Here is a 22,500-nt window from a genome sequence, read left to right on the forward strand (position 1 = left end):
TGAAAGGCCGCGAGCCGTATGTGCGAATGCAGCGATGGCTGAACGACAAGAACAACATCCACAAACTGAGAGAAATCAAACACACTGAGAAAAAAGGTACAGCATCATCAACTTCGAACACACACACACTCACACACACACACACACACTCACACACACACACACACACACAAATGTGCACCTCTTCAAAATCTCCGTCACAGGTTATAATGCATCTTCATGTCATGAAGCCACACCAGAACCACCACGAGAGCAAAAGCAGTCATATTTACAAACACAAAATGGCTGCTGGCTCCGCCCCCTTCTCTGTGTACATACATCGTGTGGATATTAACGGTGTTCCACACATCACTGACTTTTCCAGAGTAAACACAGGAAAAATACACACGCACACACTCAGAAATATTTCACTGCGTAAAGAAATACAGAACTCTAACACAGATTTCAGCTTCTTAAAGCTTATTAATAATTAATAATCTATAAATAATTGTTGATTTTGTCACATTATTATGAATTAAAATTGAAATTCATATAACAGTCATTGCACATGAAAGTATTACTGTTATGATGATGATGAACAGAAGCAGAATAGTTAAGTGTGTTATTGAGACTCAATAATTACCGTGTGTGTGTGTGTGTGTGTGTGTGTGTGTCTGTGTGTCGACATCAACACTAATGACAAGTGAACACTCCGCTGAATCCTATTTTATACATAATTATAAAATATTCTGTTAAAAACAGCTGATGTGTTTCTGAAACCAGCGCTGAAATGTTTCATGTTTTATCTCTTGTGTGAAATCTGGTTAGAGTTTATTCAGAGACTGCCCCCTACTGGCCATCTAACACCATCACACTGTAACGCTTCATCACAAAACACAGGACGTAGAAGTTAAAAAGGAGCAAATGTGTCCGTTATTATAATTTATTTATTTTTTATTCTTACTATTTTAAGCTTAGTTTTAGTTTTCATTTGAGTAGTTTTACTTTCAGACTAACAGTTGGAGTATTTGTTGTGTGTCTGATATTATAAATGAGGAATAAATTAAATAAATTCACGCTGCACATCGAACGTAACAGCACTGTAACAACAAAACATCTCTCAGTTGTCTTTAAAATTCTGTAATGCAGTGAAGTCATGTGATTATTTAATATTTCTTACAATTAAAATTCTCTTAAGTGTGTTTTTAATCTTGAATCGAATCTTATTATTGTATTTCGAACGCTGTCTTCTACTGGTGCCCTTTATAATAATCCTGCTGTGTGTGTGTGTGTGTGTGTGTGTGCGTGTGTGTTCTCTCCAGTGTATCTGAAGCGGCGTGTGAGCTCGGTGTGTGAGGACACTGTGCTGGACAGCGGTGTGTGTGTGGGAGAGTTTGGACAGGAGTGTGTTCCTCAGCTGAAGAAGTCTCGAGTCGTCCTCAGTGCGCAGGAGAAAGAGGCTCTGAGGAAAGCGTACGAGGAGAAACCGTATCCTTCACCAGGAGCCATCGAGGAACTCGCGCAGCAGCTCAGACTCAAAGCCAGCACCGTCACCAACTGGTTCCACAACTACAGGTCAAACATTCGTAATGCCCGCTTATAACGCACGCTCGTAATGCCCGCTTGTAACGCACGCTCGTAATGCCCGCTTATAACGCACGCTCGTAATGCCCGCTTATAACGCACGCTCGTAATGCCCACTTGTAACGCACGCTCGTAATGCCCACTTGTAACGCACTCTCATACCGCACGCTCATAACGCACGCTCACAACACACTTTCATAACACACGCTCATAACGCACGCTCGTAATGCCCGCTTGTAACGCACGCTCGTAATGCCCACTTGTAACGCACGCTCGTAATGCCCGCTTGTAACGCACGCTCGTAATGCCCGCTTGTAACGCACGCTCGTAATGCCCACTTGTAACGCACTCTCATACCGCACGCTCATAACGCACGCTCACAACACACTTTCATAACACACGCTCATAACGCACGCTCGTAATGCACGCTCACAACACACTCTCATACCGCACGCTCATAACGCACGCTCACAACACACTTTCATACCGCACGCTCGTAATGCACGCTCACAACACACTCTCATACCGCACGCTCACAACACACTTTCATACCGCACGCTCGTAATGCACGCTCACAACACACTTTCATACCGCACGCTCATAACACACTCTCATAACACACTCTCATAACACACTCTCATAACGCACGCTCGTAATGCCCGCTTGTAACGCACGCTCATAACGCACGCTCATAACGCACGCTCATAACGCACGCTCACAACACACTTTCATACCGCACGCTCATAACGCACGCTCATAACACACTCTCATAACGCACGCTCGTAACGCACGCTCACAACACACTCTCATAACGCACGCTCGTAACGCACGCTCACAACACACTTTCATACCGCACGCTCATAACGCACGCTCATAACGCACGCTCACAACACACTCTCATAACGCACGCTCATAACGCACGCTCACAACACACTCTCATAACGCACGCTCGTAACGCACGCTCACAACACACTCTCATAACGCACGCTCGTAACGCACGCTCACAACACACTTTCATACCGCACGCTCATAACGCACGCTCACAACACACTCTCATAACGCACGCTCATAACGCACGCTCACAACACACTCTCATAACGCACGCTCGTAACGCACGCTCACAACACACTCTCATAACGCACGCTCGTAACGCACGCTCACAACACACTCTCATAACGCACGCTCGTAACGCACGCTCACAACACACTTTCATACCGCACGCTCATAACGCACGCTCATAACACACTCTCATAACGCACGCTCGTAACGCACGCTCACAACACACTCTCATAACGCACGCTCGTAACGCACGCTCACAACACACTCTCATAACGCACGCTCACAACACACTTTCATACCGCACGCTCGTAATGCACGCTCACAACACACTCTCATAACGCACGCTCATAACGCACGCTCACAACACACTCTCATAACGCACGCTCGTAACGCACGCTCACAACACACTCTCATAACGCACGCTCGTAATGCACGCTCACAACACACTCTCATAACACACGCTCATAACGCACGCTCACAACACACTTTCATACCGCACGCTCGTAATGCACGCTCACAACACACTCTCATAACGCACGCTCATAACGCACGCTCACAACACACTCTCATAACGCACGCTCGTAACGCACGCTCACAACACACTTTCATACCGCACGCTCATAACGCACGCTCACAACACACTCTCATAACGCACGCTCATAACGCACGCTCACAACACACTCTCATAACGCACGCTCGTAATGCACGCTCACAACACACTCTCATAACGCACGCTCGTAATGCACGCTCATAACACACTCTCATAACGCACGCTCATAACACACTCTCATAACGCACGCTCATAACACACTCTCATAACGCACGCTCGTAATGCACGCTCATAACACACTCTCATAACGCACGCTCGTAACGCACGTTTATAACACACCCTCGTAACACAGGCTCGTAATGCCCGCTTATAACACACGTTTATAACACACGCTCGTAACACACGCTCATAACACACTCTCATAAAGCACTGTCACAACGCACGCTCACAACACACTCTCATAACGCACGCTCACAACACACTCTCATAACGCACGCTCATAACGCACGCTCACAGCACACTCTCATACCGCACGCTCTTAATGCACGTTTATAACACACACTCGTAACACAGGCTCGTAACGCATGCTTATAACACACGTTTATAACACACACTCGTAACACACTCTCATACCGCACGCTCATAATGCATGCTCACAACACATTCTCATAACGCACGCTCGTAATACACGCTTATAACACACGTTTATATCACACACTCGTAACACACGCTCGTAACACACGCTTATAACACACGTTTATATCACACACTCGTAACACACGCTCATAATGCACTCTCATACCGCAACTAACATGAATAATGATGAAGAGTTAAATAAATTTAAAAAAGTAAAATAAACTTGCATGATCTGAAGGAACCACTGATTCTGAAAACCGGACAGTTAAAAATAGATGTAAGGTTTAATTCTATACATTTTAAAACTATAAAATCTGTACCAATTACCAAATAATATCACAACAAAGCTTTTCCAGTTACCATGACAACAAGACACTGGCCATGGCTACGTCCCAAACCACCATACCACCGTATTATTAATGATGTAATAAATAAATAAATTTATTTCCTGCTCCACTGCGAGCAGTGATGGGCGGGGTCCAAGCACTTTCTCGCAATGATCACCCCTGTGGTCAGTTATTGCCAGTTTACACGGAACAATAAAGAAGCCTTAGATAAACATACTTCCTGTTTCCTAGGACTAGTTCACTAAAGTAGTTTTCGCATAAATTGCAAATTAGGAAAAAATTAAATCCAGAATGGTGTAAATTTGTGGGTGGGGCCTAGACAAATCTGACAAATTGAGCCAGTGTGTGAGAGAGGAAAAGAATTTTGAGTGTAGGACTTAAGGTTCTCGTGATATGTGAATGCTTGTGGTGTAGCGCCACCATCAGGCCGATTTGCAGAAGAAGAAGAAGAAAAATCTTAACAAGAACAATAGCACTACGTGCTTGGACCCCTAATAAATTTATTTATTTATTTGTTTGCGTTATTGTGAGTTGCTCTTTAGACACGTAATTTAGCGCGGTGGTTTGGGACGGAGCCGTAGAGGACAGGCTGGAACACTTCCTGTTTCCTGTTTCCAGGTCTCGTATTCGGCGTGGAGTCTTCATGGATGCGGCTGCAGTGAAATCAGATGGCGTCTCCGAGGGACAGACGAGTGGAACGCAGGAGTGTGCTGAGCTCTCGGACTCCACGTTTAACTTCCCAGAATCCTCAGCTGCGCCCGGAATCCTGAGAGACAGCAGCCTGCGCAGGCGGAAAGCCGCCAACCTGAACAGCATCATCCACCGCCTGGAGAAAGCGGCGAATCGGGACGAGGCCCACGAGGGCGAGGCGTGTGAGAGTCAGGACACGAGTGCAGAGTGTGTGAACGCTTCCGCATCAGTCAGTGTGGATAACTAACGGGAGGCGGAGTCTCAGACAGAACACTGTCAATCAAGCAGCACATTAGCATGTTAGGCCACGCCCATCAGGGGGAGCAGTCTCAGATCAGTGCGATCAGCTGTTATATGAGTGTTTTATCTCATTTATATCTTATTTAAATTCTGCTGGATGCTTAATAGACACTGTTCTGGAATATTTTCCACGATTTTCCGATAACAAGCGTCAGCACTGTGTTCAGATCACCTGCGTTAACACTTACATACATTAGAAATATAAGATTAATGAACTGATAACAGATGAAAATAAAAACCAGCTCCAGCAGTGTGCGCTCAGTGGACGTGGCAGGAGGAGAAAACAAAAAGAGATGATTTTGTTATTATTTTATGAATTATTATTAATATTACAGGGCACTTAACGCTCCGCTACGGCCCAAAGGTGCAAAACATAAACCCCAAAACTATAAAAACCCTTCAGCAATAAAGGCAGCAACTGTTACAGCTACTACAATTTTTTTTATTTTATCAACCGAGAGTGAGTGAGTGAGTGTGTGTGTGTGTGTGTGTGTGTGTGTGTGTGTGTGTGTGTGTGTGGACAGAGAATAATAAGAGGCCTCAGACTTAAAAAGTAGCACTTGAGGAAGCAGAAGCTCTCTGCTGTCAGCTCTATGCAGCTCTGCTTTGGATTTTTAAAGCCAGAAAGTTAAACTTCTTTGTCTAAAAATCTTTTTTACATGTTTTTATTTTAGAATTTTTAGCCCAGTGCCCTACTCCCTAATCTCTCCAAACACCCCACTGCATCATGGGTATTCACACACCTTATTCTCTATATAAGTCCCATAAACACCATCATCAGCCCTCAGTGGGCGTGTCCCAAATCATCTCCACTACAGAGAAAGAAGTTTTTTTAGAAATAATTTTACGATATTTTAAAAAGAACTTTTAGTAAGGAGAATAGTTTAGAACCAGGTGCCTTCGGTGGATTTGTGAAATGAAACACAGCCGTGAAACAGCACTGGAACCCTCAGGTCCTTCGCATTAACGTTCACTTCAGATACAAACCGCACTTTATGACCTGTTTAGTCTTTGTGCGATTTAGTAGCTACTTCAGACAAGCAGATGAAAAAAAACAAGTTCTAGTTCACTGTTCGCATTATTGTTTCTCTTTCTTAAACAATCGCGGTTGTGTGAATGCTCCAGAGAAAAAAAAATGGAAATAAACTCCTGGCTTTTGTAAGCTCTAACACTGCACACGTACACGTACACGTACACGTACACGCTTGCTGAACATCTAACACGCTAACCGGCTCCATGAAACAGCCCTTAATATGGCGTCTGAAGGGGACATGAAGGGGACATGAAGGGGACGAGTGAATAAGAGCGATTCATTTTTCAGTTCATTTTATTCGTGTGTGTTTGTGTGCTTGTGGCGAGTCTAACGTTGTCCTTCTCCTCTTTTTATCTTTAATAATAATCAGAATAATAGCAGCAGACTTTTTATTAGTTGACGTAGTGGTAGTAATTTATACAGGTATTTTATAAATATTAAAGTCTTATGGAATTGTTTTTTATTTATGTTTATATATATATATATATTTGAAGGGACGATAAACGATCAGCTTCCGTGCTGTCAGATGAACAAACTGCCGGCAGTTCATCAGTAGAACATTATAGAACATACTTTTAATACGTGATAATTAATTTTACACCTTTATTGTTCTGTTAATGAGTTTAATGAACGTGTTACTCTGTGCACTAATCATACAGGCATTATAATGCATCATAACGCATTTAAATTATGACTCGTAAAGCATTTAAACTTTCTCATTTCTGTAAAAAATGATGTGATCATTTCGCAGTGAGACCTACAGCAGGAGTTCCCAAACTTTTTTATCCAAACGACCCCAAATCTGTCTCTCTGAAGACTTTACGCCGTCGTCGTGATGGTCGTCATGAGCTTCGTCTCCAGTCTAAAACTCCGACCTCACGTTCAAAAGTATTTACTACAAATCTAGAAAATCCAGAAGGCTGGTGCACAGAGCAGAGCTTTCATGAGAGGATTTTAAAATTCAAACACTAAGAGTAACCTGGTTAGTGTTAGTGCTCAGTAACGCTCTAGAACAGTGCGTAAGTGTGAGATTTGTCTGTTTTTATTGCTGAGCTACACTAATGCAGCGAGTCAGGAGAGTGAAAACGACAAAAATAACACGTATACATGCACACAAAATCCATCTTCAATCTTTCTGATATCAATTTATAAAATAAAGGAATGAAACTGTGAGTGTAAATGAAGCGACGCTCAGTTTGGGATCTCCTGCGCTACACACTGCGCTATCACACGTCACACACCACGTCACCCTTCGGCTGAAATTCTGTTCTGATTACACATTTAACACTATATTCTTATCATTTAAACAAAACGTCTCTTACAGATGCAGTTTATTTTAGTTTCATCTTTATTTCATCAGTTTTATCTAACAGGAAGTTCTGCACAGTAAATGAAATTCTCTCATTCGTCCCAGAAGTAGGAGTAAAATTACTGAAACGCTCTGCAGGTTTATCCCTCAGCATCAGGAATACATTTCATCACTTCCTGTCTCAGGTTTTGATGTTTAAACCTTTATTTTAGTCAACAGATTAATTACAATAAGCAGGACTGGATTCATGTCTAATCGTTAATCACACCTCGCTGTATGTCAGTCTGCTAACGCTGTACGTTTAACAGCCACGTTATTAATTTATTACACTTCTTTAACTTACTGTCTGTTTTTCCTCATTTTGAATTTTTCTAATTTTTTTTTTCTCCCTTTTCATTCAAATTAAAGTGAGTTATTGTGTTTTATTTGTGTATTTTACTTGAGTCATTACTGTAAAGCTCTAATTAAAAATAAGGCAGTTTTTATTTAAAAATAAATAAATACAGTGATTAGGGGTCTGTTAGGGAGCTTATTTACATATAATTTACATATAATTTACATATAATTTACATATCATGTATCAGGATGTGTGCTGATTTATAAACGATATTCCAGGCAGCCGTCGGATTCAAATCTCAGGATAAATCCCCAATATAAACTTTATTAATGCATTTTCTGGTGTGTTTTATATTCTTTATTTATTATTATTTTTTATTTTAAAGCATAAAATGGAGCTGAAGTGTAAATAAATAAATAAATAAAACCCCAACTCCATTCCATTTTTATATGTATCTAATTTTATTTGTATTATCTGTATTTACAGAAGTATTCAGTCTTCCAGTCTTAATCCAGTACGGAAAAATCAATCACTGTATCATTATTCATTTTTATTAGATTCATTTTATTTGTATCCCAGTGTGATAACGGAAGTAAATATATTTTGTATTTTCAGTGTATCCTCTGCGTGTGTGTGTGTGTGTGTGTGTGTGTGCGCACTATTTTATACTTATGAAGTCATTTATTTTATTTATTCCAATAATTAACACCAACATTTTTATTTGGAATGTGATGAAAAAATAAAAATAAATGTTATAATTTCTAGTCTTCAGAGTTTTATTTATTTACCCACAATCCACCTGATGTACTTTTATATCTTTCTTTCTTTATTTATTTATGATGTAGCTGTATTAATCAAAATTATTTTTATTATTATACTGTGCAAAAGTCTTGGCACCCTATATTTTTTTTTACTACAATCTTTGTTATAGATGTTTATTTTCTACATTATTGATTCAGTACAAAAACCTTTTAGATTCCAAACATTAGTTTTCCAGCACAAAATGAAACGTTCCAGAAAAATGTTTGTATGTCAGTAAAGAAAGCAGCAGATTCCATAAGAGACACTTTTCAGATAAAAACATAATGAAGGCTGCTGGGTTTCGCTGCAGAAATAAGAAGCGAGTCGACAGTCAAAGTCTCCAGAAGAACTGTGGCTGCTTCTGCAAGATGCTCAGTAACACTTCCAGCTCATTTCCTTATAAAACTGCACACACTGCACCTCAGATACTGCTTTATTTATTTAAAGTGAAGGATCGTCACAGCAAATACTGACTTTGTTTCATTTATTACTGTTTACTGCTCTTTATAGGATTTTTTTTAAATGTAGAAACATTTAATTTCATTATTTCTGAAGGCGTCTTTACTCTACAGCGTTTCTTTACATCTGCCTCAGACTTCTGCACAGTACTGTATATCATTAACTCAGCATCAGTTTCTCATCAAACCTTTTCTTAAAGGTTCATTTTTTTAGCTTCATGTAGTTATTTGTAGAAGAAACAGATGATATTACAGGACTGATTGTTTTATCCCTTTGTTGATTTCATACTGAACAAAATGGCCGCCGCTACAGCTAGCATGACGCCAACGGCTATTTCTGACATGCGTCCCAGTTTCTTGTCCTGAAACGTGTCTTCCTTCTGCCTCTTGATCTCCTGCAGACGAGCCCGGATGTGTTTCTGTCGCTGCAGCTGCTCGCCGTAGTGCGCGCGGTAGAAAGTGTCGAAATCGAAGACGTTCTGCGATCGAGCGCCGACCCCTGGAGAGCGACGATTTCTGGTAGCGTCGCTTGAAGATCCGCTCGTCGTCTCTCTCGCTGCAGTCGGTCTGCTCGAACCCCAGACGTCGGCCTCGCTGAGAATCCCTCTGTCGTATTTCTTGCGTAAAGTTTTATTCCCCAGCACGCTGTAGGCCTCGCTGATTTGCGAGAATCGTAACGCGGCGTATTCGCTGCCTGCGTTTTTATCGGGATGGTAGACGAAGGACTGTTTATAGTACGCAGTCTTGATCTGCGCCTGAGTGGCGTTCGAAGAAACCTGCAGAATGTCGTAATAAGCGCTTTTCAATCTGTATAATGGGATTTCCTCAGTGCTGGAGGTTCTATACGACCTCGACACGTTTATACGCCTGCGAGATAAAACGCCGTAACTCTGGATCGCTCGAGTCACAGCAGAAACCTCTAACCTTCTTTTACTGGAGGCCAGATGGAGGAAAAAATATGGAGTCATCGTCAACAGGCTACCTGTAATCATAAACACATTCATTAACGTAATCATCATCAGATGGGTTTCTAATTAACGACTTAAACCTTTAACACTTCTGCAGCTTCCTCAGGTTTCAATTCTATTCTATTTGTATAGCACTTTTAACAACGGACATTGTCACAAAGCAGCTTTACAGAAATAAATCAATTGTAAATGTATAAATTTATCTCCTAATGAGCGAGTCAGAGGTGACGCTGGTGAAGAAAAACTCCCTGAGGCCATGTGAGGAAGAAACCTTGAGAGGAACCAGAGTCAAAGGAGACCATCCTCATCTGGGTGACATGGAGAGTGCGATTATAAATCATTCCCTCTATTATTGTGTACTACATGGACAAATAGTGCAGAGTAATAATATAATAAATACAGTAATAATATAATAAATACAGTAATAATATAATAAATACAGTAATAATATAATATAATACAGTAATAATATAATAAATACAGTAATTGTGTAACCAGGAACTTCATCACAGTTTTCACATGAAGTCTGTTTTGTTGAAGTTCACTGATGGAGACTTTAATGTAAAAGTGTTGATGGGAATTGTAGTCTCAGTTTTAATAACTATTGAGGAAAAAAAAGCCTCAGACAGTTTCAGATTCAAACTTAAGAGCATTTTATAGAATTGCAGAACAGATAACCTTCCACAAAACATCAATATTAATCTGGTGATATGGAAAATGATAAATAATAGATAAATCTAGTGGTGAAAAGAAGAAAGGAAAGTGCATGTGTTTTACTTTAATAGCAGCTATAACTCTATATTTCTGAAACAATGTCATTTTAATCAGGCTATAGCTCAGTGTTTCTGAGCTTCAGTAAACAGGAAGCACATTCAGTACAGCTGTTCCTCTGCTCTGCCTTAAACAGCTCATTAACACTGAGTTACAGCACAAACGGAGGTGTGAGGAGCACTTTCACTCCGCGCATTAACACACACACACACACACACACACACACAGCCTGAGACAAGGTGAGAAGGTGAGAAGGTGAGAATCCTACCGGCTCCTGAGCCGAGCCGCAGCCTGACCTCCGCCATCACGACTACAGAGTCCCGAATCCCTCCCTGCGCCCTACATGCGCACTACTGAGGGCACTGAGTGCCGAGGAGAAGGTCTCAGGCAGCCTATCTAGTGCACTCTGTGTCCAACATGAACCTGGCTCAGGGTTCAGCCCACAAAAACACGCTTTACTTCCGGTGACACAGAAGCGACCAATCAAAACGGCACTTGGTGTGAAACTGTAACCAATCAGGTTCGAGAATGAATGCCTGCGTCACGGATTGGTTAGGTGTTGTTTTGCTGTTTGACTTTTATGTAATGTTTTATTCTTCACTTCAGATAAAGAAGATAAGATAAGAAAAATTATAATAATTAAATTTAGTAAATATTCTAATAATAATAAATGTGATGAGGTCTAACATCCTCCTCCTCCTCATTAACTAATTAATTCATTAATTGGTTTATTAATTGATTAGTTTTTAATCTCCGCCCACTTTATTTCATGATAACTTGAATCTTTAGCCAGGCTTCGGCACAAATCAGAAACTTTATGTGTGTAGCTGTATTTATACAGTGTTGTTTTTTGTTTGTTTTTTTTTAAATAAGGGGCGGGGTCTACGGGGGTGTGGGTGGAGGGGGCGTGGCCTGATGTGTCTGATGAGGCCGCAGCTGGAGCGTGATGTGAGGCAGAAACTGTGTGTTTCTCTTTCTCTTTCTCTTTGTGTGTTTATCTTTCCACGGTGACATTCCGGACTAAACCCCGCCACACACACACCCACACACACACACACCCACACACACACGTCCGGTTCCAGTCGGGTTCTTTAGTGTGCATGCAGCAGAATGGAGCAGGCGAGACGCCGAATGGAGACGCAGGACAGCTCTCCTTCAGCACCGCCAGCTGCTCGGCTGCTTTGCTGCCTGCTGCCTCTTCATCATCATCATCATCCTCATCATCATCATCATCAACATCAACATCATCCTCATCATCCTCAGCCTCATCATCATCCTCATCACGGCTGAGGAGGCTCACCCAGGAGGGCCGCGGAGTTCCTCCTCAGCCCACAGTCATGGTCGTGTTCTCGGCTGCGAGGGACAGCGAGCCAGCAGGAGATTCCGCCATGTCCAGGTCCGAGGAGGAGAAACGCAAAGCAGCCGTTTGCACTCCGAGCAGAAGCTTAGCCAAACCCCTGCGCACCTTGAACGCACCCCAGGAGGTAACAGGCCTGCGTCATGGCTTATTTATTTACTGATTTACTGATTTATTTATTATCACAGCACTACTGAGGTGGTGTAACATATTAGCCTAATGTGCATTGTTCTCCTTTTACACAAGTGTCACGTTTATTTATTTATTCATTTATTTATTATAACTCTTAATTCATTTGCTACGTGTCAGTGTTTTCAAAGCTCTGGACGTTGGCGTTCTCTTCCTGTTTACGTGAAGTCGAAGTCTGATTGGTGCGTCATGGCACGCGCAGGACAAGCGGCGCCTCTGATTGGCTGTTCTCACGCTGCTGTCACACTCCTGGGCTTTAATCCTGATTAATGAATCATGTTTAGGAAAAATTCCACTCTTGATAAAGATGTCTATAAACAGCAAGGAGACATACTGCTGTAATGTTCTTCAGTCTAATCAGATCCTGTTAAATCCACACATCACTCCTTTAAAGAATAATTATTTTTATCTTTTATTCATCTGTAGTCTGTTTACTGTAGTACAGTTTCCTTAAACAATGCAAATGAGGCAGTGGATCATTACAGTGCACAGACTTTCACATCCAGATATCATGTTACCTGGAATCTGTGTCAGGTGAGAACTTCTCATAGAGACCTTTCACAGATATTTAAATAGATGCTGATGCCAGAGCTTTAAAGCGTTCGACCCAGTGTGTGTGTCTCCTAAATCAGCAACTTGGCTTGTTTGGAAAAAAAATTGAAAAAAATAGATAAAAAACATAACAGCAGTAATTAACAAAAAGAAACAATTAATGCTCCAGGATGATTCATTACATCGTATAAGGGACGTGGACTACACGATATCATATTTCACGAAATAAGTTTTTCAACATTAGCTTTTTTTTTTTTTTTTTTAAATGGAAATATATAATAAAATTCTTCCTAATGAGTTGTAGTTAACACATTTGGATAAAAATGCACATGTTTAATATCAGTAATGATCAGTTTCTGGTGCACGATGTGAAGTTGTTGATGGAAAATATTGATATTTGCAGTAAATCTGATGAATCCAGGTTTCAGTGTTGCGGATCTGAATATTAACATTAATAATTATTATGGATGAATCCGTCTGCTGAAGTTTCCCGAGGTGATTCCTCTGAACGTAGGAGGGACGTACTTCACCACACGTCTGTCCACGTTGCGCCGGTACGAGGACACCATGCTGGCCGCCATGTTCAGCGGACGCCATCACATTCCCCGAGACGCTGAGGGACGATACTTCATCGACCGAGACGGAGCTTATTTTGGGTGAGATTATATGATTGTGTTACAGCGAGGCCTCCTGCAATTCTGTCCTGCTTACTACTTATTTATTACACACACACACACACACACATCACTGTGTGTGCTACTAGGGACTTCAGACTGCGCAGGGATGTATATAGAAACATAAATGAATTATTCATCAAATAGAGAACAAAAAGTAAAATACACGATCGGTTACAAACAAACCTGATTAACGCAGATCCTCCTTCTTGTTTGTCATTTGAAACACGTTGTTCTTCATCATCGTAGTTTTCCTTCCACATCCCATAATAGTTATTTTTCTCTCTTACATATCTACCAGAGAAAAGGGAGATCAGAACTGCAAGATTCCTCTATTGCTCATATCTCTGCTGTGTGATAAGAGTATAGTGCAAGTCTCTTGGCAGACTAACACACACACACACACACACACACACACACACACACACGTCCTTGAGAATTGGAGCTTCTCCTCATGCGAGCATAAAACCTCGTTTGAACAGATACAGTTCACATCATGGAAAAGATACACGTTTATAAAAATCACCACAGTATATTAGTGCTATCATTATGAACGTGTGTGTGTGTGTGTGTGTGTGTGTGTGTGTTTTTCCTGAGTACAGGGACATCCTGAACTTCCTGCGTGAGGGTGAGCTTCCTCAGAGGGACCGGGTTCGGGCCGTACACAGAGAGGCTCAGTATTACTCCATCGGGCCGCTGTTAGAGAGTCTGGAGGACAGACAGCCTCTGACCGGGGAGAAGGTTCGCCAGGCGTTCCTCGACCTCCTGCCTTATTATAAAGGTCTCTCTCTCTCTCTCTCTCTCTCTCACACACACACACACATACACAGGTGTAAATGCTCACACAAAGAGCTGTGTGTAATGTCCTTAAATCGTTCATGTGAATAAAATTATTTAACAAATTTTTACTTTTATTATTTAAGAAACTCTTACATTAAACTGTAGTAAATACTGAGATAATAATAAAATCCTGCTGGACACACACACACACACACACACACACGCACGCACACACACACACACACACACACACACACACACACGTCATTTGATATTATCGCGTGTATTTTATATGAACACTTTATTCCTCGTAGCTCTTAGAAACAAGTGGAGAATCTCTCAGCAGTGCAGATTATAAACTTCAAGATTAAAAACATTACATCTGTTTTTATGGGTTTTATTTTCATCAGTTTCTGACAACGTTCACTGAACTGAACAAAATAAATGATTATTGGTTTATTTATGTTCGAAAATAAAATACAGATCCATGCATTTTGGGGGTGAAACGTGTTTTTGGTGCTAAAGTAATGGCACCCTAAATGAGGAATAGATTAAGCGCAAAAACTTTGAAAGCAGTTATTTTAGTATAATATATATGTATATAAAACTGGATAGTAATGTTATTATTCCTCGGTAATCTGTGTAACGTTTAGTCTTCTGATTTGGTGTGTGTGTATATTACTGGATGGATATTGATGTGTTATGGACGTAGCTGTGAAATTTATTACTGTATAAAACGACTAAAACAGAAATAAAGAATAAAACATGAAGCTGCTCTGCTCTTACTCCGACTTCAGCTTCACTCGGAACATTAAATAAGAAGAGCTATAAAATATGGAACGTTTTTCCATCGTGATATCAATCCTTCTACTTTTTTGATTTGCGCTCTTCTGAATTTTTTCTCCTCTGAAAGGTCTTGGTTGTGTTTGTTTCTCAGAGAATCTGGAGCGCATCGTGGAGATAGCGAAGCTGCGAGCCATGCAGAGGAAGGCTCGCTTCGCCAAGCTGAAGATCTGCGTGTATAAGGAGGAGATGCCGATCACGCCGTACGAGCGTCCGCTCTTCAACTCGCTGCGCTTCGAGCGCTCCGAGAGCGAGGCCAAGCTGTTCGAGCACCACTGCGAGGTGGACGTGTCGTTCGGGCCGTGGGAAGCCGTGGCCGACGTGTACGACCTGCTGCACTGCATCGTGAGCGACCTGGCCGAGCGCGGCATCACCGTCGACCAGCAGTGCATCGGAGTGTGTGACAAACACCTCATCAACCACTACTACTGCAAGAGGCCCATCTACGAGTTCAAGATCACCTGGTGGTGAAGGAACGGGTTCTGCTTCTGGTCAGAGAGCTTAGGACGGTGGTCCAGGTTCCTTCAGGAGATTGGAAGCGGGTCGCGTCTGTAGCACTAAACCTAAACTATTTACTCATTTAAGATCACATAGTGGTGAAGGACTGGTACTGAAACAGGTCCAGGTTCTTTTAGGAGCCTTCAGTTACTGTTGCAGGTCCGGGTTCCTCTAAGAGCTTGCATGATGGCAGCAAACCTGACGCTGACGCTGACGCTAATGCTAACGATGTCGCTAATCCATCTGCGCTTAAGATCACTTAGTGAACTACATTTATAGTTTATAGAACGAGAAGGTTACAGTTCAAACCTTCATCCAGATGCATTGAAGATCTCTTGTTGAAGTGTGTGAGGAATTCACGCAAGAACGTTCAGTTAGTCTGTATCACTCAACGCTAAATATTTATACTTATCGGAACGGATTCGGATCTTCAGAGAGCTTTAAGATCGCTTAATGATGAAGAGGACTTGAGGTTCTTTTAGGAGAACCTTCAGGATCAGGAACGTTAAAGATCATATCATTAACCACTTCCACTAGTCCACTGCTAAGTCCCCTCGGTGGTGAAGGACAGGTTGTAGTTATTAGAATGTGTGTGTGAGGATCTCGGGTGTGTGAGGATCTCGGGTGTGTGAGGATCTCGCAGGAAGGTTGGTGTCTTCAGCTTCGCTTGTTCTGGTTCTGGTTCTTGTCAGGATCTTCTTCCCGAGCGGCGTTAGTCATGAGCAAGTGCTGGTTCTGTGGAAGCTGTTTAGTTTGTAAGCGCCGGTGTCATGTCCTCTGTGAGTGTTGTTCTGTCTCGCTGCAGTGTGTGTGTGTGTGTGTGTGTGTGTGTGTGTGTGGAACTCTCGACTCGTCAACTGGAATCATGCTGCGTTCTTTGTGCTTTTCATCTCAACCTGTTGTCCAGATATTTGGACGAATGCAAGACCACATGCAGGCTGTTTCCTTATTTCATTGTAGGTGTTGTGAAGAATTCAGTCTTTCTGAAGCAGTGATAAAGAAACTCCATCTTCAGATAAGCTGCAGAAGTTTATTAATAACGTGTAGTTTCTCTCGCTCCGTGTGCAGCAGGCGACACTTTCTTCAGGTGTGTGAGGTGTAACATGTTTCTGCTAAGTCTGCCTAACATTCATTTAACAATAAACCGTAAGCTGTAGTGTGTGTGTGTGTGTGTGTGTGTGTGTGTGTGTGTGTGTGTTAAGCAACGCTGCACTGAACTGACTGTTAGTGTCTTTATTGTCACTGAGACACGTTCCTCTTCCCTCTGTAGCGCTCAGCTCTGATATTTCAGGCTAAAGGATCAGCTCAGCTGTAGCCGGATGATCTCGCTGTAACTAATCCACGTTTTTTTGGTGTATTTTTTATTTCAGTGTGAGGGCTGTGAGGCTGCTGAAGCTGCATGAGCTCTCAGGATAAGCGGCGGCTTTGTTGTCTGTTTAACTCGATGCAGTTTCCTCTGTAACTCTGCTGCACTTCAGTGTAAATGAACCGAACCTCATGTTTGTACTGCTTCATTGTGCTGATAATAAACTCTGTATATTTTGCCATTTCTGTGAAGAACAAGTGAATCTGTTGTGGGAAAACCTGATAAATCCGTATAGAGGAGTGACAGGGGGGCGTTTACTTTTGCAAGCTTCAGGACTTACTGTCACAAAACCTTTCTTTTTTTTAACAGCTAGCGTATTTCTGGAGATTTGTGGTTTATCTCCAGTCTTTTTTTTTTGACTGATTCTAGTGCTCTGAAGAAACACACTGCGCTCAGCTCACGTGAGAAGAATTCCCACATTCCGACTGGGAATTCCAGCATTCCAGCAGTTCATTTCAAGTGGGAATTATGAGTCTGGGTAACTTTCTGACAGCGACGATTTCTCCGACAGAACTTCCCACTTAAAAACATACCGTGTGTCTGAAACAAAAAAGTGTGATTTATTATTTCAATTTGATTTTAAAGTACTTTATTGGCCTGATTGTTTACGTACAGTATTGCCAAAGCATCAATACAGAAAAGAAAGAAGAATTTAAAATAATAATAATAAAAAATAATAATAAAAAAAAAAAAATAAAGTGACAAATGAAAGGTGCCGGGGTAGGACAAATGTGTAAGGCTTACAATAATTATGTACATATACATAATAAAATAAAGAAATAAATACAGTAAATTAGGAATAGAGTAAATAAGGTGTATGTTGAGTTTGTACAATTGTCCAGTGAAATGTGCAGCTCAGATTTATCTTTATCTTTATCTTTATCTTTATCTTTATCTTTATCTTTCATCTCATAAGGAATTCCAGCTGATCAGTTTCCCCTGTTTAATAATCATGTTTAATAAATATTAAACTGTTTTATATATAAAATCTACAGCTACACGTTTTATCTAATAAGTGAAATGTCTGAGTGTGAACGCTTTCAGGTTAGACTCGGAATAAAGGGGAAGTTTTCATGTCCATCCTCCGGAATTCTCCTGCACGGTGTGAATGCAGCGATAGTGTGTGTGTGTGTGTGTGTGTGTGTGTGAAATATTCAGTGTCAAAATATTGCATTTGTACAAACATTCACAATCAGCTTCAGTGAAACAGGATTAAATCTGTGCTTGTGCTTTTCCTGATGAACCGCCAAGATTAAAGGTAAGAATCAGAAAACCAGTTAAACATAAAGCATAAAAATAGTGTGTTATAAAATCTAAATAACAACAAAAAATATATAAAAACCCAAAATTAACAAGATCAACTTTTGTCATGGTGATATAAAGGCTTAAATGTATTGCTTGTAGCAGTTATTTCATCACGTTTTATTTATAAACTCTGACTCTTACTATCAGAAATGTATTTACACTCAGTGTTACTGTCTTTATTACAGGATTATGATCATCACCTACACACAAAACCTCGGGCTTTTCATAATTATTTATTTTAAAGCTGTATAAAGAAGAGAGGTGGTTGCAAATACGTCAAATAAAATAATTAGAGGAGCGCGTAACATTAAAAAATATTCACTGTGTCCAAATACATACATCATTACATCACACACAAGCGCTGAGTCTTAATGCATGTTCTTTATTACACATTTATTTATTATTTATTATATATTTATATACAACATATACAATTATATTTTACTGTAAAAGGCAAATTTATACATTCTTCACTACAGAGAGGATTTAAACAGAAATATCAGCAAAACAGTTATAAAATAAAATTACTTTTAAAAAGAAAGAGAATAAAATACAATAAAAACTAATGAATTTAGAATGAAGTTATAAGATCAGCCTGACAGTAATAAGAGATAATTTAAATATACTGCTAAAGCAATGACATTAGAGTTTAATTTTAAACATTTTAGATGAAGTGTGAAAACTTGCTCGTGTGAATTAAATAAAAAGTAAAAATGAAGTGCAGACTGAAGAGCACTGTTAATATCTGTGTAATAAAAAAATCATAAATAATTTATAAAAATTCTCTTTTACTGTGGATTTAAGTTTGACCTGAAATAAGCATCTCCTTCACATATATAAAGTTATGAATATGAATTGCGTTTTTGTGAAAACTCCTCTTTATCCAGAAGGTGACTGTGCGACAGAGCGTCTCTGCGGCGTCAGCGGGCGGCGTCGCACAGATATGACGTCACGGCGTGATTGCGCCAGCCTGGGGACGTGTTGCTGTTACTGATCAGGTCTGTCTCTGTTTCCTCCTTTATAACCAAACAACTGCTTATTTTCTTTAAATGTTCTGACAGTTTGAGTGTTAATGTTTTCGCTGTAGCGTGTGTGTATGTGTGTGTGTGTGTGTGTGTGTGTGTGTGTGTGTGCTAACGCTAACTAGCCTGTACACAGTGATCATGAGCAGTAACCAGCTGCAGGTTTCACACCCGCTTTATTCTCCTGCACTGAGCTCAGTGTAAAACTCCTCACCTCCGCTTGGGTTTCACACTCATGACGGATTCAATGCGTTTAACACTTATTTCTCATCCCACCTCTGATGACCTTGTTATTAAATAACCTGAATTAATTATTAAATAACCTGAATTAATTATTAAATAACCTGAATTAGTTATTAACTCTTTTCATCAGAGGAAAACCTGGGATTTGTGCCTGTTCTCGTTGTGTCTGTGTTCATCTCTGAACACATTTTAAGAATTTAAGAATTTGCAGTTTTTCATAAGTATTTCTTTTCTTTTTTTTTACTTAACCTACTAGGTTTAAATGTTATATTTTTATTATGGAGGTTGTATATGTGTTTTACTCCAATAAGCTTTAGTTGCACAGTCTGTTTTATCTCTGTGCCAGTGTTATTGTGGAGAGAGGTGAATTGTTTGCCAAGAGTCACGATACTCTACACACAGAAACCCAACAGCGTCCCGACTAATCTTATAACAGACCTGTGGTGATAAAGTAATTCGTTTGTTTATACTGATTGAAAATAAGTCGATTTCCATTCCGCTGGTGGAAGGGAACGCCAGAGTACTGCTAGAAAGGGTTAAATAACCTGAAGTAGTTATGAAATAAACTGAATTAGAAGCAGATTAACATTAAACTGAAGGCTAAAGAAGATAAACTGATCATTTTGTTGTTTTGTATTTTATTTCTCCTGCATTTCATATTTTAATGTTTTTTTCCCGACACGTGAAGCTTCATGTAGATAAACAATAGCAGATTAAACACTAAAATATGTAAAAGCATCTGATAAGCAGAAGCAGTCTGAATGAATTAACAGTGAAGTGCAGGAGTTTGCACTGGGACGTGATTTGACAGGATGAGCAGCTCTGCATTCCTGACACGATGACGATGATGATGATGATGATGATGATGATGATCTCCCAGATCAGACGCTCAGAGAGAGATTTATCTGAAGCGGAGGATGATTTGACTCTCAGTCTCTCAGGACGATGGCGTTGGAGTGAAGAGTGTGTGACCCGAGCTGCACTGCGCCGTCACGAGTTCACGAGTTCCCTAATGACTTTACTTCCCCGTTTTTTCATTCGCTGGTCAGTTAAATAAAGCCATTCTGCAGCTGCGGATCTGCTCCGGGGTTTTAATACAGTTTCAGCAAATGTTTTAGAAAAAAACTACAGACTCGTGTAAAGCTTTATTCTCTTTATTCTCTGCACAGAAACTGAAACTAAAACGCCAGTGAAGTTTAAAGAAAATGTTCTGGAAAGATCTGTAACTTTTCAGGACCTCAGGTCAGGACAGGAACTCGGTGTTAGAGGTGTGTGTGTGTGTGTGTGTGTGTGTTTTTCTCCTGCACTTATGATGTTTGTTTGTTCTGACCTGCAGTATTTTCTTCATATCTGATCTCCTGTTCTTGCCCACATGAAAGTAAAAAGCACTTCACTGTGTTTATTCCTGCGTGTGTGTGTGTGTGTGTGTTGTAGACGTGATGAGTCAGCGGTCCGAGCGGCGAGGGATCCACGTGGACCAGTCCGAGCTGCTGTGTAAGAAAGGATGCGGTTACTATGGTAACGCGGCGTGGCAGGGGCTGTGCTCTAAGTGCTGGAGGGAGGAGTACCAGCGCGCACGACAGAAACAGATCCAGGAGGACTGGGAACTTGCCGAGAAGTGAGTGAGATTCAAATCTGAGTAAATCACTCTGTCATTAGTGATAATTTTATTTCTTTATCACTGAGAGTCATTGCGCTGTTTGCGTAACTGTGTGAGAAATCCTCAGATAAACCCGAACTCTATCTCCATAACCAATATTCCACATATTTCTTCATTTCCAGCTCGCATTCGCGCTTTCTGATCTCGCGTGAGCTCTCAGCGTGACAGGTCACTGCTCACGTTCAGCTCACGTCTGCAGGAGCTGCTGCTGTCTGTGCGAGGCCTGTTCCACTTTTTAAAGATTCTGATAAGATATAGTGCGAGCCAAAACGAATTTAAATAAGAGTTTAATGATGTAATAAAAACACAAACGCAGTGAGGAACTGAGAGCAGCACGACGTCAGAACGTTTCCCAGACAAACGCTCACTAACGCTGAAGGTTTGTTCGTCTGCGTGGCAGCGAGTGTCCTTACAGTGAAGGTCAAGATTAGCTGTTTCTCTCCAGCAAGGAAATCTCATCAGAAACGATCACAGATGAATAATTTGTCTGCAATCCTCAATATCCCATCTCACTTTCTCTCTCTCTATCTATCCTCTATATCCCATCTCACTTTCTCTCTCTCTATCTATCCTCAATATCCCATCTCACTTTCTCTCTCTCTATCTATCCTCTATATCCCATCTCACTTTCTCTCTCTCTCTCTATCTATCCTCTATATCCCATCTCACTTTCTCTCTCTCTATCTATCCTCTATATCCCATCTCACTTTCTCTCTCTCTATCTATCCTCTATATCCCATCTCACTTTCTCTCTCTCTATCTATCCTCTATATCCCATCTCACTTTCTCTCTCTCTATCTATCCTCTATATCCCATCTCACTTTCTCTCTCTCTATCTATCCTCTATATCCCATCTCACTTTCTCTCTCTCTATCTATCCTCTATATCCCATCTCACTTTCTCTCTCTCTCTATCTATCCTCAATATCCCATCTCACTTTCTCTCTCTCTCTCTCTCACTTAGAAATGCTAACACAAACATTCACTAATGCTAGAAGTTTGTTTGTCTACATTGCATGGAGTGTCCTTAGAGTGAACATTAGCTGTTTCTCTCCAAGAAAATCTCATCAGAAACGATCACAGATGAATAATTTGTCTACAAACTGACCCTCTCTCTCTCTCTCTCTCTCTCTCTCTCTGTGTCTCTCTCTATCCTCTATATCCCATCTCTCTCTCTCTCTCTCTCTATT

General features: G+C 40.8%; 4 protein-coding genes and 1 long non-coding RNA gene across 10 annotated transcripts in view; 3 read left to right on the forward strand and 2 right to left on the reverse strand.

The window, feature by feature from the left end:
• Positions 1-7,912, forward strand: part of LOC113524172 (homeobox protein cut-like 1) — a 35,527-nt gene extending 27,615 nt beyond the window's left edge. For all 4 annotated transcript variants that reach the window (XM_034312547.2, XM_034312548.2, XM_034312549.2 and 1 more), the window contains 3 exons: positions 1-96; positions 1,302-1,554; positions 4,774-7,912. The exon at positions 1-96 is cut by the window's left edge and continues 93 nt beyond it. In XM_034312547.2, the coding sequence (XP_034168438.2) occupies positions 1-96; positions 1,302-1,554; positions 4,774-5,092 (668 nt within the window). In that variant the 3' untranslated portion in view covers positions 5,093-7,912. The remainder of the gene's footprint in view (positions 97-1,301; positions 1,555-4,773) is intronic.
• On the reverse strand, positions 7,509-11,246 carry LOC113524176 (dnaJ homolog subfamily C member 30, mitochondrial). The gene is made up of 2 exons (XM_026910327.3): positions 11,091-11,246; positions 7,509-10,065 (listed from the first exon to the last, which is right to left on the reverse strand). Exons 1-2 carry the CDS (start codon positions 11,125-11,127, stop codon positions 9,350-9,352), a joined length of 753 nt encoding a protein of 250 aa, XP_026766128.3. The 5' UTR covers positions 11,128-11,246; the 3' UTR covers positions 7,509-9,349.
• The window catches only part of LOC128320863 (uncharacterized), a 131,429-nt gene continuing 116,437 nt past the window's right edge, over positions 7,509-22,500 (reverse strand). Inside the window, exon 2 of the long non-coding RNA XR_008304455.1 lies at positions 7,509-8,737. This is a non-coding gene — a long non-coding RNA (uncharacterized LOC128320863). The remainder of the gene's footprint in view (positions 8,738-22,500) is intronic.
• kctd7 (potassium channel tetramerization domain containing 7) lies at positions 11,728-17,262 on the forward strand. Its single transcript, XM_026910326.3, has 4 exons — positions 11,728-12,306; positions 13,407-13,576; positions 14,197-14,375; positions 15,312-17,262. Exons 1-4 carry the CDS (start codon positions 11,923-11,925, stop codon positions 15,686-15,688), a joined length of 1,110 nt encoding a protein of 369 aa, XP_026766127.3. The 5' UTR covers positions 11,728-11,922; the 3' UTR covers positions 15,689-17,262.
• Positions 19,233-22,500, forward strand: part of rabgef1 (RAB guanine nucleotide exchange factor (GEF) 1) — a 12,413-nt gene continuing 9,145 nt past the window's right edge. For 2 of the 3 annotated variants that reach the window (XM_053241208.1, XM_053241210.1), the window contains exons 1-2: positions 19,233-19,384; positions 21,086-21,269. In XM_053241208.1, coding sequence (XP_053097183.1) covers positions 21,091-21,269 — 179 coding nt within the window. In that variant the 5' untranslated portion in view covers positions 19,233-19,384; positions 21,086-21,090. Of the gene's footprint in view, positions 19,385-20,820; positions 20,920-21,085; positions 21,270-22,500 lie in introns of those variants that run through there. The other variant, XM_053241209.1, reaches the window with a different exon arrangement.

The sequence above is a fragment of the Pangasianodon hypophthalmus genome, chromosome 17, assembly GCF_027358585.1.
Source record: "Pangasianodon hypophthalmus isolate fPanHyp1 chromosome 17, fPanHyp1.pri, whole genome shotgun sequence".
In the NCBI taxonomy this organism is placed as follows: Eukaryota; Metazoa; Chordata; class Actinopteri; order Siluriformes; family Pangasiidae; genus Pangasianodon; species Pangasianodon hypophthalmus.

Excerpts from the sequence above, each read along its gene's own strand:
- kctd7 (XM_026910326.3), top strand. The coding sequence starts at position 11,923 with ATGCAGCAGAATGGAGCAGGCGAGACGCCGAATGGAGACGCAGGACAG. Across the intron at positions 13,577-14,196 it reads CGAGACGGAGCTTATTTTGG|GGACATCCTGAACTTCCTGC; the intron begins GTGAGATTATAT and ends TCCTGAGTACAG. Across the intron at positions 14,376-15,311 it reads CCTCCTGCCTTATTATAAAG|AGAATCTGGAGCGCATCGTG; the intron begins GTCTCTCTCTCT and ends TTTGTTTCTCAG.
- LOC113524176 (XM_026910327.3), bottom strand. The coding sequence starts at position 11,127 with ATGGCGGAGGTCAGGCTGCGGCTCGGCTCAGGAGCCG. Across the intron at positions 10,066-11,090 it reads GCGGCTCGGCTCAGGAGCCG|GTAGCCTGTTGACGATGACT; the intron begins GTAGGATTCTCA and ends TTATGATTACAG.